We start from the raw sequence: 16,822 nt of genomic DNA, 5'->3' as shown, positions 1-16,822 counted from the left end.
TTTTTTTTGCATACAGGTATAACAGAATAGCTTTAGTGTAGTTGTTGTTTTAAACTTGAGTATGAACTTATACAAAATGCAGCAAGATATAAAAAAAAAACAGTTTTGTTGATTAAAAAACACTATATCGGATCCATATCGGTATCGGCAGATATCCAAATTATTATATCGGTATTGGTATCGGACATAAAAAAAGTGGTATCGTGCCATCTCTAGTTTATACACCACTCTGCATTTAATCATTAGTTATTATTAATCTCTGGCTCTCTTCCACAGCGTGTCTTTCGTCCTGTCTTCCTCCCCTTCACCACCAACCAGTCACGGCAGAAGGCCAGTCATCCATGAGCTGATTCTGCCAGATGTTTCTTCCTGTTAAAAGGGAGTTTTTCCTTCCCACTGACGCCAAAAGCTTGTTGATAGGGGGTTGTCTGATTGTTGGGGTTTTCATGAATCTATTATTGTAGGGTCTTTACCTTACAATATAAAGCAACCTGATGAATGTAAAAACAAAGAATTAATTTTTTTACCTGATTTTTGTTTCTGAGAGAAATGAGATCCACATATAAGGACATTTGTTTTAAATGTCGATAGAACAGCGGCAGTATAATGTCCTCGTATCTGGATATCAGGCCCTTGTAGAGCAAAATGTATTATTTTGGTCTAGACATCCCAAAATGTGATGTCCACATACGTGGAAGCCAGGTCCTAGGAGGTTAAAAATACAAAACAAAAAAACTACAATAAAACTCACTTTTATCCCAATTTATATTTGAAATCTGGTTCTTATGTCAGTTTCCATTAAGGCAACGACAGCGATACTTCCATTCAAGCATTAATGATGCCGACCAACATTTACTGGCTGGATACCCTTTTAATTAAATATCTTCTCTTATATTGCGACACAATATCTTTGCATATGAGTCATTTACTAGCAACTATAGTGCTTTAATGTTAACATCCTACTGGGAAAATGCAATCCATAAACTGTGAACCCACTGCAGTTATTGGAGACTCACAAACAGAGCCAAATGAACCAACGTTTTTCCCCTGACTGTGTTTTACTCGAGGAAAGTCCTGCTCTTTTTATTCCTCCTCTTAGGTCGGGAGGCTTAAATAACAGACCGGAGCCTGTCTTTATGCAGGAAACTCGCAGTTTCAGACAGATTTGCAGGAAAACCACCTACACAGATGATGTAACAATGTCGCCTAGGTAGGCAGATAGGTAAGTAGGAAGGAGAGTAGGCTGAGACTCACTATTTAGGTACTTTGTTATAAAGATAGCAACACTGTGCTTGATATTAGTAATTTAAAAGACATCTAGAGAAGGAGGGTTGTGACATTTGCATGATAGCGAACACAGAGCCATGCAACACAGGCATCACAGCCATTCCCTGTCAAATCGTGGGAATCTCATTTAGGACACAGCAGTATATTCTAACAGGGCCATTATATAGTGTAAAGGAGTGGCAAGTGTATAAATCTGTATTTATGGCCGTATTTAACTGCTCAACAAATTGTCTGTTCATTGATTATGGACTTTTACAGTCATTATTCCCTAATTGAATTTTAAATGACCACCATAGATGGGAATGTGAATGATTACATTGTAAGGGAGTAGGCTCTTAGTGGCGTGTTCTTGTGGGTGTACTGTACGTGCCATTGTGCACCAGCATTCAATAATCAAATGTCCCTCCTTCCCTGCTGGGCTCTCTCACTGAGTCTTATTTTCTCTCTCTCTATCTTGTCTAAGCGTCTCAGTGGTGACTTTAGCAGAAGCAGTGAAACCAGCCTATTTAGGTTTCGGCCGCACTTGGTCCCTACTCCCCGTCCTGCTATTGATGAATTGACTTCATAAAGCACTGAGGCAGCACACTCTGTCGTCAGTAATCAATGCCCAGATCCATTCTTTTCTCTTCATTCTAGGAGGCGTCTGGAGCTTTCCCACCACTGAACAGATGAGCCCCGTGTCTTTGGGGAAATGTCCTCCAAAAACTATCGTCCTCTTCACGCTGTCTGACACATGCAAACTGAAGTCATTGAATGTGGCTGTTGTCAAATATAGCACATCTAACTCTCCTTAGCCTCATCTGTTGTATTTGAATTAAAGCAGATCAGCTATCGTTACAGCTTGAATTCCTTTTCATCTGAGCTCTGAACATTTTTCATGCAGGCTTTTTAATTTGTGTTATGCTGCTGTCTCATTTCATTCTCACCCTTCGCCCGGTTAGACTGTGACAGATGCCAGCAAACAAATTGTATATGATTACATAAAGCAAGTAAAAGCACTTTTGTTGGTCAAGGTTAATGCTTTTGTTTATTAACAGAAATGCATCAGAGATGGATTTGCTCTAGTTACAGGGGGCTTTTTACCAATTCATGTGCCTGTGCTCTGGTCAGTATGTTTGGGCGCATAAAGCCACAGGTATCAGCACGTTAACTTAACTGTATGACAATTGTGCCCATTGTTTTTTTTTTTTTTTATTAAGCATGCTAAATATATAAAATATCAAAGGTAAAACACTTTTTGTACAGCAAACTGTCATGTTCCTGTGAGGATCATGAGAGGATTGTTTTCACAGACAGGCACCAGGTTATATCAGGGTATATCATTGTCCCTGGCAGGTCCCTGGGGTCCTGTAACTAGGGCCTGCTGTTGGTGCCCTAGACTAAGCTGAAAAAAAGGAGACAGAGTTTTCTGTTCAGTGGCCACCAGACTGTGGAACTGTCTTCTTTATGATTTTAAATCAGTGGTCTCTTTTAAAAGCCAGTTAAAAACACATCTTTTAAAATCTGATTTCTATTAATTTCTCTTGATTTGTTTTTTTTTTATCAGTTGTTGGCTGTTGTGAAGCTGTCATGATCCTGGGTCTCTGACCCAGCGTTTTCAGTTTACGTTTTGAGTTTCTAATAGTGCTGTCTGCGTTAATCTCATTAAAATAACGCTAACGCCATAACCGCATTAACGCGGCAAATCTCCCTTAGCAAGTTAGCGCGGATCGGCCTGTGCGTGGGGCTACACGGCTGCGTTAAGGCGGTTAGCTCGTTAGTGCGGTTAGCTCGCTAACGCATTTGCGCAGCCCCACGCACAAGGCAATCCACGCTAACTCACTAAGGAAGATTTGCCGCGTTAAGGCGGTTATGGCGTTAGCGTCATTTTAATGAGATTAACGCTGACGGCACTGGTTCTTAAGTTATCCCTTTAAATATGTTGAGTAATGGGATTATCATTTGGTTACCTTAAGTTTAGTTTAGTTAGGTTTCACTTTGGTCTTCTCTGTTAGTCTGTCATGTTTTTTGCCCTCTTGTCCATGTTGTCAAGTTTGTGTTGTCATGTTGTCGTAGTTCCATCTTCCATCTTCCAGGTATATTTGTATCCACATGTCCAGGCCAAGTTTCATGTTTAAGATTTTTCCCTAATTAGGTTGTTTATTGTTTATTCTCATCTTTGTTTGCCTTAGTATTTTTCCATCAGCCGTATTAAACAGCTCGCCTTTTGTCCTCCTCACATTCATACAGTCTGCTTCGACATACTGTGACAGAAGCACTCTATGATTTTATATTTTGAAAGGTGCTTTATAAATAAAGTTTTACTTACTTACAAGCTTTAATAATAGCAATGCTAATGATGCTAATAGTGCAGGGAAATAACAAAGTCTAAAAGCCAGGAAACACTTGGAATATCTAGCTCGGGGCAGAGAAAGGATACACAGCTAGAGGGGATAGCTCAAAAAATGGGCAAGGGAGTACTGGAACAATATATACAAAAGGTAATCACTCCCTCTATACCCACACCCAGTCTTGTTATCTTAATTTACTAACATTATGAATTATTCATTCTTGTTACACTAATGATTTGTGGTATGAAGAAAAAAAAGGCCACAGCAAAGGACGCTATGTTGCCAAAAGTAAATATTCCACTGTCAGCTGTTAGTGGTATTATAACAAATCAGAAGTGGCTGAATTGCTCCGTCACAGAGCAGATGCTGAGGCGCATAGTGCATCCAAACTTCATGTGGCCAAAAAAATTAGCTCAAGGACACTGTGTAGAGAGCTTCATGGAAACTACAGCTCTACACATCCAAGCCTTACAGTGCAAAGCACATTGCCACTGGACTCTAGAGCAGTCGAGACTTGCTCCCTGGAGTGACGAATCACGCTTCTCCATCTGGCAATCTGATGGACAAGTCTGGGTTTGGCAGTATCCAGGAGAACAGTACAACTTTTTGGACAATTTCATGTTCCCAACTTTATGGGAACAGTTTGGGGATGCCCCTTTCTGTTCCCTCATCGTGCACCAGTAGACAAAACAAGGTCCATAAAGACATGGATGAGCAAGTTTGGTGTGGAAGTACTTGACTGGCCTGCAAAGAGTTCTGCCCTCAACCTGAAAGAACACCTTTTGGGGTGAATTAGTGCAGAGACTTTGAGCCAGGCCTTCTCGTCCAACATCAGTGTCTGATCCGACTAATGCATTTCTGGACGAATAATAAAAAATTCTGATAAACACACTCTAAAACCTTTCAAGAAACTGTTACAGCTGTAAATATTTGGCCGACATAATTTTAAACCCTGTAGATTAAAAATAAGATGCTTCTCCAGTCCATGTGTGTTTGAAAGCAGATGAGGAAACACTTTTGGCAATATAGTGTATCTCTGGCAGATTTTGGCATTTTCTACGTGCAAATTTATGATTTTTTATTTTTTACTTTTTGCTCTTCCTTTTTCTGGCCTTTGCTTAAAAGAAAGTGTGTTGGCTTTTTTTGTTTGTTTGTTTGTTTTTTAATGTGGGATCCAATCTTCAGCACTTGGAAAGTATGGCTCATCACTGCTTGGACCAGGATCACACCGGGATGTGTGAAATGCCTATGCCAAAATAAATCCAGCGGCATTGAATAATTTAATTGATGCTTATTATAGATAGTGCCCGACTCCTCCAGATTTTACAGGCTCACTAAGCCTGTCTGCGGGCGCCGGGAAAATGCTCATCCTTGTCACTTTGTGATGGGTTGCCTTGTTGTTCGCTTCTCTCGCTTCGTCTACAGTGCAGAGTCACAGTTGAGATATTTCATTAGCAGTGTTGTTGAAATAAATGAATGTAATAAGTTCTACAAGTTAAATTAGGACCATAAACTCAGGCTCAGCCCACTGAGGCTGAACTTTCAGGAAACAAATCCGAGGCCTGTGCAAATTTTTCAGATAGAATGATCATTACCTGCAATTTACACCCTTTCAATTGTTAAAGATCTTTTTTTGCATAACTGATTTTTCCATTCAGTGAATTTCAAGTGACGTACTTAAAGGGTACATTTTCAGAATGCTGATAAAAGGAATGGATTTTGTAAATTCTTGTACTTCATGATCTCATAAAGGTCTGTCAGCTCTATTCCCTGGAAGTATTTAAAGATATCACCCATTTTCATTCCAAGATGTCTATAAATACTTCACGATGCCATTTTTAAAATCGTACGATCACGAAGCACAAAAATATGCCGAAATCCATTGCACATGTGTGATTTTTCAGATTTCTAAGCTACTCCTTTTCTCCCTCTCTTCTCTGCGCAGCGATCCAAAATAGCAGTTTACGAGAAGATGTGGTCGTACATGAAATCCGCTGAGCCCTCTGTGTTTGTTAAGACCACACCCGATGGCGTAGCCCGGGTACGAAAGTCGAAGGGCAAGTTCGCCTTTCTCCTCGAGTCCACCATGAACGAGTACATCGAGCAGCGGAAGCCGTGCGACACCATGAAAGTCGGCGGGAACCTCGACTCGAAAGGCTACGGTGTGGCGACGCCCAAAGGCTCAGCATTAAGGTGGGTGGAATAATATAACAATATCCCCTATGTTGTTATAGTATTCCACCTACCCTGATGTTCCCCTGTTGTCATTCTCTTCTCTTCCTCTCCTTACTTTTTTTTTCTTGTTAATGGACACAGAGGTAACGGTTGTATGCCTTTCATTGCACTTGGATACAAAAGTTAATTAACGATATTTAATGTTGTATTTCTAAAGAGTTGCCGTTTTATAGCAGAGCAGTCAAATCCAGATAATGAGACTAAAGCTAGCAATAATTTCATATTTATGTCTCTCTCACTACTTTTCTCTCTCCTTCGATCTCTCCTTCTGTCCCGTGTGCTGTCCTACCTGACTGTTGTGTTGTCACTTTTAATTTAACAGTTCAATGGTTTTTCAATTTAGCCCTTAAAAGCTGCGCTGTCACTTGTGACGAATGTTAATTGCATGATGTTTGTTGTTGTTACTTTTCTTCTCAATGACAAGTGTCCCCATCCCGCACACTTCAGTTCTAAACTACGTAACCCTTTATGCCACCTTTTTCCAAGATTTAACACTGTCTCTACCTCATACGAGCCTTTCTTATCTCTCTATATTCCTGAAATTCTTAAACAATTTGTCCTTCCCTAGACCATTCTGATTTTAACCGATAGTTTTCTGTGCATAAGCCCCCTGCTTTGACAGTGGTAGCCTCTCTACCATTAACTACTCTCATGATGCTTAGTACGATTATTACCTTGCATTAGATTTCTCACGGACCTGTGCATTTTCTTACAAGTTATGTTTTATCGTTTCAAGAAATGCTGTTAACCTGGCAGTTTTAAAACTGAATGAGCAAGGCCTCTTGGACAAATTGAAAAACAAATGGTGGTACGACAAGGGAGAGTGCGGCAGCGGGGGAGGTGACTCCAAGGTCAGCCTCGATGTCACCACAATCGGGTACCATAGTGCAGAGTAATCGGCAAGGCTGTTGGAACTAACCAACCAGAACCAAACCAACTGTCTGCCCCCAACCAACCTGGTGCTGCCCCAAAGGCAGATTACCAAATTTACCGACAGTCTGACCAGACGGCTTAACGGCTCAGATCAAACTGAGGAGCTCTTGTTTAACCAACAGAAAAATATTTATGGATGCCAAAGGTAAACTTCTACAAGACGAAGAAGAGTACAGAAGAGAGTTAGGACACATGTTTCTGTTTGACAAAGTAGTGTTTACAGGAAAGGACAAATGTGAATGTGTCTGCCCTGCCGCTGTGAAAGGTTGAGCCTTGTTTATTCACCCTTACTCACGTGTGGGACAGATCACCCAGCCTCAAATATTAGGGCTTTATTTAGGCAGCTTTGATGAGTATAGCCAGTTGGTCTAATTCAAGAACAGACTTTGCCAGCGACACTGAACTGAAAAGGCTTTCATTTTAGGTGAGATGAGGTGAGGTGAGGTGAGATTTGCTAATCCTTTAAAATATGGCTTCGCAGTACTTCACCACTGCTGCTTCACTTCTATGACAGTGGACGACAACTTAAAAGCCAGTTCACCTTAATAGCAAACAAATAAAAAACAGATCAACCGCTAAACGGCCGCTCAACAGAGGCCGACAAGAAAGCAAGGGGAACAGCGGCGTCTTGAGGGGACTAAGCATTGCAGGCAAACGTGAGAAGTCTAATTAAAGAAAAAGACTTTTTAATGGGAGCTCTGGTAAACCACCTGTGGTTTGGTTCCACTGCATGCAGTTTTAATTGAACACATTAATAACCCAGCTGTGACCCTTTTGACCATCAGATCTCTCCATCTTTAACATGTGGTTAAATGATGAATGACTGTCCCGTGACAGCTTAGCGTAATGCCACTTAGACCTAAGTACCATTAAGCATTGTGCTTCTCTGTCCAGATTACATATACCATAAGGCACGAGTATGATATCTTTTAAAACGCAGGTCATTTTTATGACAAACGATGCTGTCGACACACATAGGATGATATAGGTGGGCGACATGGCGACATTACAGTCAAGCTGCAAGATCCCATGAAATGCAGATTGTGTCTTTACGCTCTGTCATTTCTGTCATGATTGGCTTGGACTCCAATGAGCAGGTAAGGAGCTGCGATGCATTTCTGTACTCACCGCAAGAGGCTTCATGAGGCACACGTGAAATAAAGCTAAACAAGGGCTTTCATTACTGAAAAGCATTGTTCAAAAGTCACATTCTTTTTCAGTGTTTTGCTAACATCGTTGTGTTCTGTAGTCAATGAGCTCAGGACGCCTCCCTGTGCTGTTCAGAGCTTTTGAAAGCATCTGTCTCTTGCGCTGCCATCGATCTATTATCATGCACAGGTATGTACCGTCTGTCTGTTTCCTGGCTTGTTTTGACTCTCCGGGACTCAGTGGAAAGGTCTGATTAGGTGGAAATAAAGCGGCCTGAAGCGCTGTGTTCCAAACAGTGAATCGCCTGGGCCCTGTCCTGCTCACAACTACATGCTCCAGCCGACATCTGGAGATGCACATAAGCGTGCACGCGTGCTGCATGCGCACGCACTTAACACTGCTCTTTCTTGCCCTTAGGCGAAACACGGCGCTGCCTAGATTGAGTTTCAGACACAGAGCATGTTACAGGGTAATTGCATTGTTAATCAATGTCTTTCCAAGCCAAGACAATGGTATGGTCTTCACAGTCTGTTTCTCCAGATTGGTGATGAGGGATATATAGTGTTGTAATCTTCTCTCAGTGCATTATGCATTGCAAGAGATGCCCTCGGGGGACATTGTTCCCAGGGAGTAGTCACTAATTTATCGATCCACTACATTTTCTTTGCTTCCAGTTTGCTTTTCCTTCTCACAGAGAGATTTACCTAAACCAATATAGTCATAATACAACTACAAAATGTGATCTTTATTGAGCCATGCAAAGAATTTTTTTTACCTCCTCTGAAGTAATTTACCCCAATAGACTATTGTGCCAATGTATGTTGACATGCAATACTACAATGTCATGATATACCTTCTGGAGTTATCAAGCAGCAGGAAACAGCTGTGTCAAACGTCAGATTGTGCAGCTGCAGGCAAATACGAGATGAGTTAAATTCCACCGAATCTTTTTGAGCTTAGTCCTGCAGCTGCCTGCAGTTTAGTTGGGACACACTCATCTGACACTAATCTGGTGTAATTGGAAGATAAGGTTTTCTTAGCGATATGTCAGGATAGAACATGCGAGAATTAATTAGGCTTTCACTTTTGGGCACAGTTGCTTGAATGGGAAATTGGTTGTAATACCTCCAGAATTGACTGTTGTCACTGCAGTGACAGTTAGCATTAGCCGACGCAGGATTACACTGACATTGCATATGCAAAGGTTTCTTTCACTGCTTAGATTTTTCTGTTTGTTAAGACAACTGCTCATGTTGGAATGAACTTGTTAAATGCTGCACTGAAAGCCTCTGCGACTACTACACCCCCCACGCACAAAGAACCAGCGTGCACCAAGGCGCTTTTTGATGTTTATAGACTTGCAGATTGTACTTTGCGTACCTGCTTGTCGCCCCATGAACAGCGTCTGCCGATTACTCAAAGCGATATGGGTAGGTCCTGGCTTTAGAGTAGGGGTTTAAAGGTAATAGGTAGAATGCCTGCTCTTTGTGATGTTGAATAGCCAGGTGCCCTGCTTTATCGCTTTGTAAAGTATGTAGTAGTTTAAAAGTTGAATAACATAAAATAACATAATATAATGTTATTTATGTTATTTCCCACGTGAAGAACTCCTGTAAACCTTGCAGTATTGAAACTCAGTGAACAAGGCATCTTAGACAAGCTGAAAAACAAATGGTGGTACGATAAGGGTGAATGTGGAACCAAGGACTCTGGAAGTAAGGTCAGTCGCTGCAGGTCTTTTGTACTGATTCCAAATTGCATTTTGACGTACTGTTCATATGCAAGACAAAGACTTCTCTGACATCTATAGTATGCATTCTGTTTATTTGCTACACATAGTTTTTTTCTTTTCTTCAGTTTTTCTGCCACGAGCTGTTAACACAGCTCACCGGTGGCTTTAATCCAAGGCACTGTTTCCCCAGATTCACCGTTTTTGTTTTTTTTTCTTTTTATGCTGTAGAAATGACTTTTTGACAACATAAAGACTCATTTTTGTGTGTGAAAACTGTAATGGTAATGCTGCGGGGACGTTTCTAAAGTGCCTTTAAGACACACTCTTTTGATTGAATCACAGCAGTTAATAGTTGTTGATAAATGCTATTTTTTGCTCATTTTCATTCTTGACATTCATGATACTTTGACCATTATGCTGCTGCTTCTATTTACCACACTGTTAATGAAAATTTGATTTATTTGTGTTGTTACTAGTTTGCATCAAGATGTGTCTATTAGATTCTTTGGCCTCCTGTGGTGTGATGAACAAGCAAAGCCTCTTATTGTGATGATTTACACAAATTCAACTTCTCGAAGCGGAGAGAGCACCGTAGGGTGTCCTCTAAAATCATCTGGCTGCTTTCGGATGAGGTTAGAGGTTTTGTTTGCACATTGCAAGAAGTTGAGGAATGTAATACACCCACTATTTAACCCTCTGAGATACAGTTAAAGCTTCAGGTTACAGGTTAGAGTTGCTAGATAGCATCATGGTAACGCCATGCTCATAGGGTTAAACTGCAAATAGTAAAACTCCAATGAACAAATTTTATTGAATATGTTTGGTAAGTGAACAGCAGCAAAATGGTTTGATATATATTTTTATATAGTGTTTTTTAATTGAGCTATCATTCATCTACTATGAATTTGACTGTATTGTATGACAGTGTTGCCATTAGAGAATTGAAAGGGCAGGGATGTTCACAGCTGTCGACCTATGCGATACTGACCAGCTTCCTTATATGGTCAAGAGCAGAAGCCATTTTACATGTATGAAGCATAGCGCCAGGTTAGCTCTACATTCACCAGCAAGAGTTGGCTTCTTTCTCCTAAGTGGAGAATGGTTTGACTATATCTGAATCTCAAGTTCCTCATAAATTTGTAACATAGCAATATAATTTCAGTTGAAATTGCTTAGCAGCTCGTTACATGTTTCATTTCTGTTGCTTGTAGCTGTTAGTAACCATAAACAACCTTTGGTAGCATCAGTAATATAGAGCATGATAATCTAGAGTATGATCATTTACCACTTAAGTCAGTTTTACTGTTGAGTCGAGGCTCAGTTTGAAGGATGCAGGCTGCATTTTGTTCTTTTGCCCTAGCTCCACTGCAAAACTCTTAACGATGTTATTCACTTCCCCCCAGGACAAGACAAGTGCTCTCAGCCTAAGCAATGTGGCTGGTGTCTTCTATATTCTGGTCGGAGGGCTGGGGCTGGCCATGATGGTGGCACTGATAGAGTTCTGTTATAAATCACGACAAGAAACCAAACGGCTGAAAATGGCCAAGAATGCCCAGAATTTTAAGCCGGCTCCCCCGACCAACACCCAGAACTTTGCCACATACAGAGAAGGCTACAACGTATACGGAACCGAGAGCGTTAAGATCTAGAGGTACGTCGCCTCGCCTTACTGTTCCCATCGTGCACTCTGATGAATCATTTAGCTTCCTGCCATATCAGTCAGAATTAAGTCTTCCACTGTCTGTTTGGTATGTAGCTGCTGTTTGTGAAATTGTTTGATGAAAAAGCACACTGTTGTGTAGCATATAGCTTTGTGTGTAGAATGTCAAGCAACACGCCCGATCGTATGAACCTACAGTATGCTGTTCTTTGTTTTGTTCTGTGACACAATTTAAAAAATGACCCTGAGAGGTTAAACACACTGCCACCTAAGAAAACACGCGCAAACAGAAAAACGCTACGAAAGGACACAAAACACAAAGAAAGGTGAATAAAAGACAATGAAAGAAGAAAAAACACAACAAAAGTAATAAACTGGTTCTTATACGACACTTTTTTACTCTCCTTGAGCATAAAAACCACTTTATACAACCTGCCTCATTCACACAAGCACTTTCTTCTACTGCTAAGTGCTTTCTATTTAACATTCAGGCACATTCACACTTTGATGGATGCATCGGAAAGCAACTTCATCTTGCAAAAGGGTACTTTGGCATGCGGACTGGCTCGAATCACCAACCTTTCAATTAGTAGATGACCTGCTCTACCTCCTGAACTACAGCCACCAAAAAACTGTGTTTTGGAGGAGACAATAACGTGGCATAAACACTGCACTGAGACATGTTTAAAAGAAGTGGGTGAATCATATGTGTTGTGAGAGGGAAAAAGATGCAGGATAATGTGTGTTTTAATGGCATGATTCATATATATGTTTACCATTAGCCACTTGTAACTTCCGCAGCTGTTCCATCACATTATTGTTTCTACAAAAACACTTTAGTTCTGTTCTGTGATGTTATTTTGGAAACTCTTGCTCCTTTTTTTAAATTTCCGTTGGGTTTTGTATGCTTTTGCAGCATTTTTCTATTTCCTTGTGTTTTCTTAAGTTACAGCGCATTTGACGTCTCAGGGCCACTGTACTCAGCATGAGGTAAAAATGAGGTAAAAACAGCATTAGATAAAGAACAACAACTATCAAACCATGTCATCATTTAGCAAAAAGTTAGCTAAAATGCAAAAGCATTGTGTGAAAAGCTAAGTATGCCCATACTGCGTGCTCAGCAATTAAGATTAGCAACCAAATACTGCTAATCAAATGTACTGGATTAACTGATCAACAGCAAGTGTGAGTGTGTCTATAAAGGCAGCGGTTCTGGCAGAATTCGGGTGTGTGTTAACACAATGCCAAAGAGAGAAGACATCAGCAATAATCTTAGAGAAGCAATTGTTCCTGCCCATCAGTCTGGGAAGTCTATTTCCAAACAATTTAAAGTCCATCATTCTACAGTGAAAAAGATTATTCACAAGTGGAAAACATTCAAGACAGCTGCCAATCCTCCCAGGACTGTGCCTCCCAGCAAACTCACCCCGAGGTCAGACCGTGCAATGCTCAGAGAAACTGAAGGAAATTCAAGTTTTTGTTTAGAATTCCTTTAGTTCTACAAATTTTTTTTTTTTTTAATCTTTAAATCTCACTTACTTTTGTGGCTCAGTCACTCAAGAGTACAAAATCAGATTGCAGCACAGGTCGCCTGCTGGGGTCGACATATCATAAAAGATATGTAATTTTAAAAAAAGGCTGACAGATTGGCAACATGTTGCAATCAGTTGCAGTCACTCTGCACCAATGAGTGCAAGTGGTCTGCAGAACGTTTCTTTGCAACATGGTTGCCAAATCATTTTATTCTGATGTACAACAGATTTGTGATTTTTGCTGATTTAATACATTTATTGGTGTATTATGTCAGACAGTAGCACTGAACACAGTAGCTGACTGTATATGACTGTAGCATTACTTTGTTTCTGTTAAACTTGTTGCTTAGCTTTTTAGTTTTGGGCTCCATGTAAGCACTAAATTCTCCTCTGTTTTCACTACCTAATCATTTGTCCTGTACAGGAAGGTAAGATATAGTGCAAGCTTTTCGGGAAACTTTATTTACCAAAGAAAAAAGCTGCATACTTCATCTAGAAGTATTACATGTAAGAGTGCATTCAATTTCCAAAACATGCTGTGTTTTGTGAAACCTCTTGGCTAAAAGAGAATTAAAATAGATGTAGGTTCAGGTTCTGGTAACACACTTACGCTTGTTTAAATTTCAGACCTCAATGAAATTGTTCCTTATTACGGGTCTTTCAAATTTCAGCTTATTTAATACAGTGTATTATCTTCACTTATGACTTCATGGCCCCATTTAGAGAAAAACAGACAATAAAGCAGGATATGTATGCAGCACCCACAGTTTTCAGGCAGATGCCTCTTGCTTGGCTTCATAAAACAAACTAAAAAAAGCAGCAATGTGCAAAGTGGCCAAAATGTGCAAAAAAGGCATTTCCAAACTAGTTTCTGAAGCGACAGCAGGCATCTCTATACTCATTCTAAAGTAAAACCAAATGAAACGGGCCAAAAGGTGTTAAACTACATAGTGATAAAGGAATATGGGATGTGTGATAATTCTCCGAGTGTTTATCACTACAAGCAACCTCCACCACACTGCACAGAGCCATTGCTAATATAAATAGTGTTTTGAAGCTTTAAGAACATCTACCTTATCCTTACCAGGAATATAGACCACATCATCCTGAATGATCCACAGAGTGCACTGACCTGTTTTCATGGGTTTGTTTACTACGCATAATTCTACTGGAAAAAAAAAACCTCCACAGAAAATGTCAGAGACCAATGAGAAGTTGCAGACTACCTCTGCAGCAGTTCTACAGAAATTCACTGAATAAAGATAAGCATGCACTGATAGGGACATAATTAAAAATTCATCTTGGATTTGATCAGATTGTTTGCACGTGTGCTCTCATTAGACACAAAGTGTGACTTGTCAACAGATTTTCATTGAGAACACATTTTTTCAATCAGTTCTTTATTCTGAGCGAAGGAATCCACCGGCGCTCATTTCTTTTCTTTCGTTTCGACTGTTTACACAAGAGGCTTCTGTAGTGTGTTTCTGTGTTCTTCTGACTGGTTTGAAGTGGGCAGGACTTGGTTGGAAAGAGGTGATGTCATGTGCGTCAGACAGTCAAAGTCTGATCACAGTCGAGGGAGTTGTTTGCCTTTCCTTCCCACAAACCGTGTCAGCACAGTCATGATGAAATAGGTTAGGATGGAGGCAGAAAGATGTATTTTTCCCTCATGTTGTTAATTTGGTTAAAGATATTTGATGTTGACGAGTGAATTGTAGAGCCTTTCAAACAAAGCTTTATATAATAAAAGATACTGCATTTCAGCCAATAAGGAAATCCCCACATTTTATTTTGTAATAAAAAGTCATGTGTTCAACATGAGTTGTCCAGAACAAAAGTTAACTTTTTCCATTGTTTGCTTTTTTTGTGCTGTCACAGGTTTAGGAAACATTTCCATTTTCCCTTACAACTGTGACTATATCTAAGAAAGGCACAGGATCACGAGGATTGCCAGATCCTCCTGGGCGGACACAGCACGATAATCTGCAATGACGACACGACTGGACTGGTCATGGGACGAGCCTGCGTGGTTCCCTCCTATCAGTGCCTTATGGAACTCCAAGTCCAATCAATGCAACTCATTGATAATATTGCTTTTTGCTTGAAACGTATACAAAACAGAGGACTGGTGCAGTAATATATCTATATATATATATATTTATATATATAGATATATATGACGTGACATGAATGAGAGAACAAAAGCCATCATTTGCAACCCTAAGCACATTTTGAAGTGCCAGAAAGACGACAAATCCCACATGACAAGTGTATAATTGGTTTCTTGTATTTAATGCGATCAGATTACTCTTCATTCTTCTGCTGCCAGATTTTCACTGGTTCTGTGTGTTCAGATTATTTTATTAGATCCACACAGTGCACTGTTACACACTGGTTACAATGACATAGCTTTTATACTGCTCTAAGTCACTTCTAGTGACCATGTACTAGTTTTAAAAGATTTATCTTATTAGAGTGAAATGCTATTTCAGTCCAAAACAATGACGTGTGTCGTTTGTACTCTTAACTCTGGTGCTGCTGCCACTGTCTTCTGAAAGTTTGACGGGACCCACGGAGATGAGAAGATGACCTGGTTCGGCTTTCACGCGCTACGGGACCAGGTCATAATTCACACTTCCGATACTGCCAAGAGTGTGTTTTGTATGACGAGTGTGTAAAGCAAAGTATTTATGCCTGGGGAAAGAGAAATCTGTTTGTGATTTACAGTTTGTAAAATATCAAAGGGGCACTGACTCACTAAGGTTTGTCGCTCCGAACAGTGTTTTTTCCTGAGTCATTCAAGTCTTCTGTACATCAAAGTAATACCAAACAAAAAAGGGTAATTCAATTGTAGATTAACTGCAGTCCAATTAAAGGATAACAGTAATGGCTTTTAAACTGTAGTATTTTGGATTACCTTACCATTTTCGTTAACAACTGCACATTTTACAATGAGCTGTGGTTCGCTTTTTGATTTGATTTCCTTTAATGAGCATTACAGTGTTTAGTGACTTCACTTAGTAAATGAAAATTACAAAAAAAAAATTATGAATAAAATGGAAAATAGATTTCTACAAGGTTAAACCAGGGAGAGTCCTGGAGCTTAGCACATTTACATATTGCTGTAAGAATTTCTTTTCTTTCAAAAAGACTGTGATTCCATAGGATTTAGGGAGACACTTATCAAATCACCTGAAACTATGGGCAGATAGTTTTATATATATAAATATATATAAATATTTAAAAAACTGACAATGTGAAAAAAAGAAAGAGCAAACAGAGAAAGATGTGTACATTTAGATAAACGAGAACTATTTATATGACACAATTGAATATTGATTTCCCCTTTTTTCCTCCTTGTTTGTTGTTTTTTTGTTTTATTTTATAAGAAATTGCATGTGAAATCAATGATGCTTGACGAGCTCTGCTACTCACAAAGCCACCTTAGGTTTAATGCTAGAAAGCCAGCCCTAGTAATTCTTTTAGTAGAATCACTTTCACCGTTTTTGTTTTCTATTTTTTCTCTTTTCTTTTTTTTTGTACGTCTCACCTTCTGCAAAAAGAAAACATAATATCGCCAGGCGTAGTAGTGGGTACAAAAGAGCAAAAGATGCATGCATAATTTGCTGAACCTCATTAGTGAGGCGCTGTATAGAGAATTTTAATACATTTTGTAAATAAAAATGTACAGAAAGGGTTCCTGTGTCCTTGTGCGTGTGCTTTCACAACATTGTTTAAACCCGTCTGCGTTGAACAAAACACTGGGGCTGATTCAGTGGCCTGAAGGGATTATAGGAAAACATCTCAGCAGAGGTTAAACACACTGCATACTTTAACTCGAGCATGATACTGCTGGAGTATGAGCATCCCGGGCAGCCCGCTCCCTCTCCTTGCAGACAGCAACACAGAGAGCAGAGTTTTTCCCTATACCAGTTCAACATTGATCTGTGGAAGTATGTGTGCA

The 16,822-nt window shown here is 39.9% G+C and overlaps 1 protein-coding gene across 4 annotated transcripts in view; it reads left to right on the top strand.

Annotated features, from left to right (window-relative positions):
- Positions 1-16,549, top strand: part of gria3b (glutamate receptor, ionotropic, AMPA 3b) — a 91,630-nt gene extending 75,081 nt beyond the window's left edge. Inside the window, exons 13-16 of one of the 4 annotated variants that reach the window (XM_005719706.1) lie at positions 5,563-5,810; positions 9,540-9,654; positions 11,070-11,317; positions 14,737-16,549. In XM_005719706.1, coding sequence (XP_005719763.1) covers positions 5,563-5,810; positions 9,540-9,654; positions 11,070-11,315 — 609 coding nt within the window. In that variant the 3' untranslated portion in view covers positions 11,316-11,317; positions 14,737-16,549. Of the gene's footprint in view, positions 1-5,562; positions 5,811-6,588; positions 6,704-9,539; positions 10,299-11,069; positions 11,318-14,736 lie in introns of those variants that run through there. The other 3 variants (XM_005719707.1, XR_311383.1, XM_005719708.1) reach the window with 3 other exon arrangements.
- The last annotated feature ends 273 nt before the right edge of the window (positions 16,550-16,822 follow it).

The sequence above is a fragment of the Pundamilia nyererei genome, unplaced genomic scaffold (assembly GCF_000239375.1).
Source record: "Pundamilia nyererei isolate P.nyererei 1_Seehausen unplaced genomic scaffold, PunNye1.0 scaffold00001, whole genome shotgun sequence".
In the NCBI taxonomy this organism is placed as follows: domain Eukaryota; kingdom Metazoa; phylum Chordata; class Actinopteri; order Cichliformes; family Cichlidae; genus Pundamilia; species Pundamilia nyererei.
Note: the sequence above shows the minus strand (reverse complement) of the source record. Positions and strands in the feature narration are given on the sequence as shown.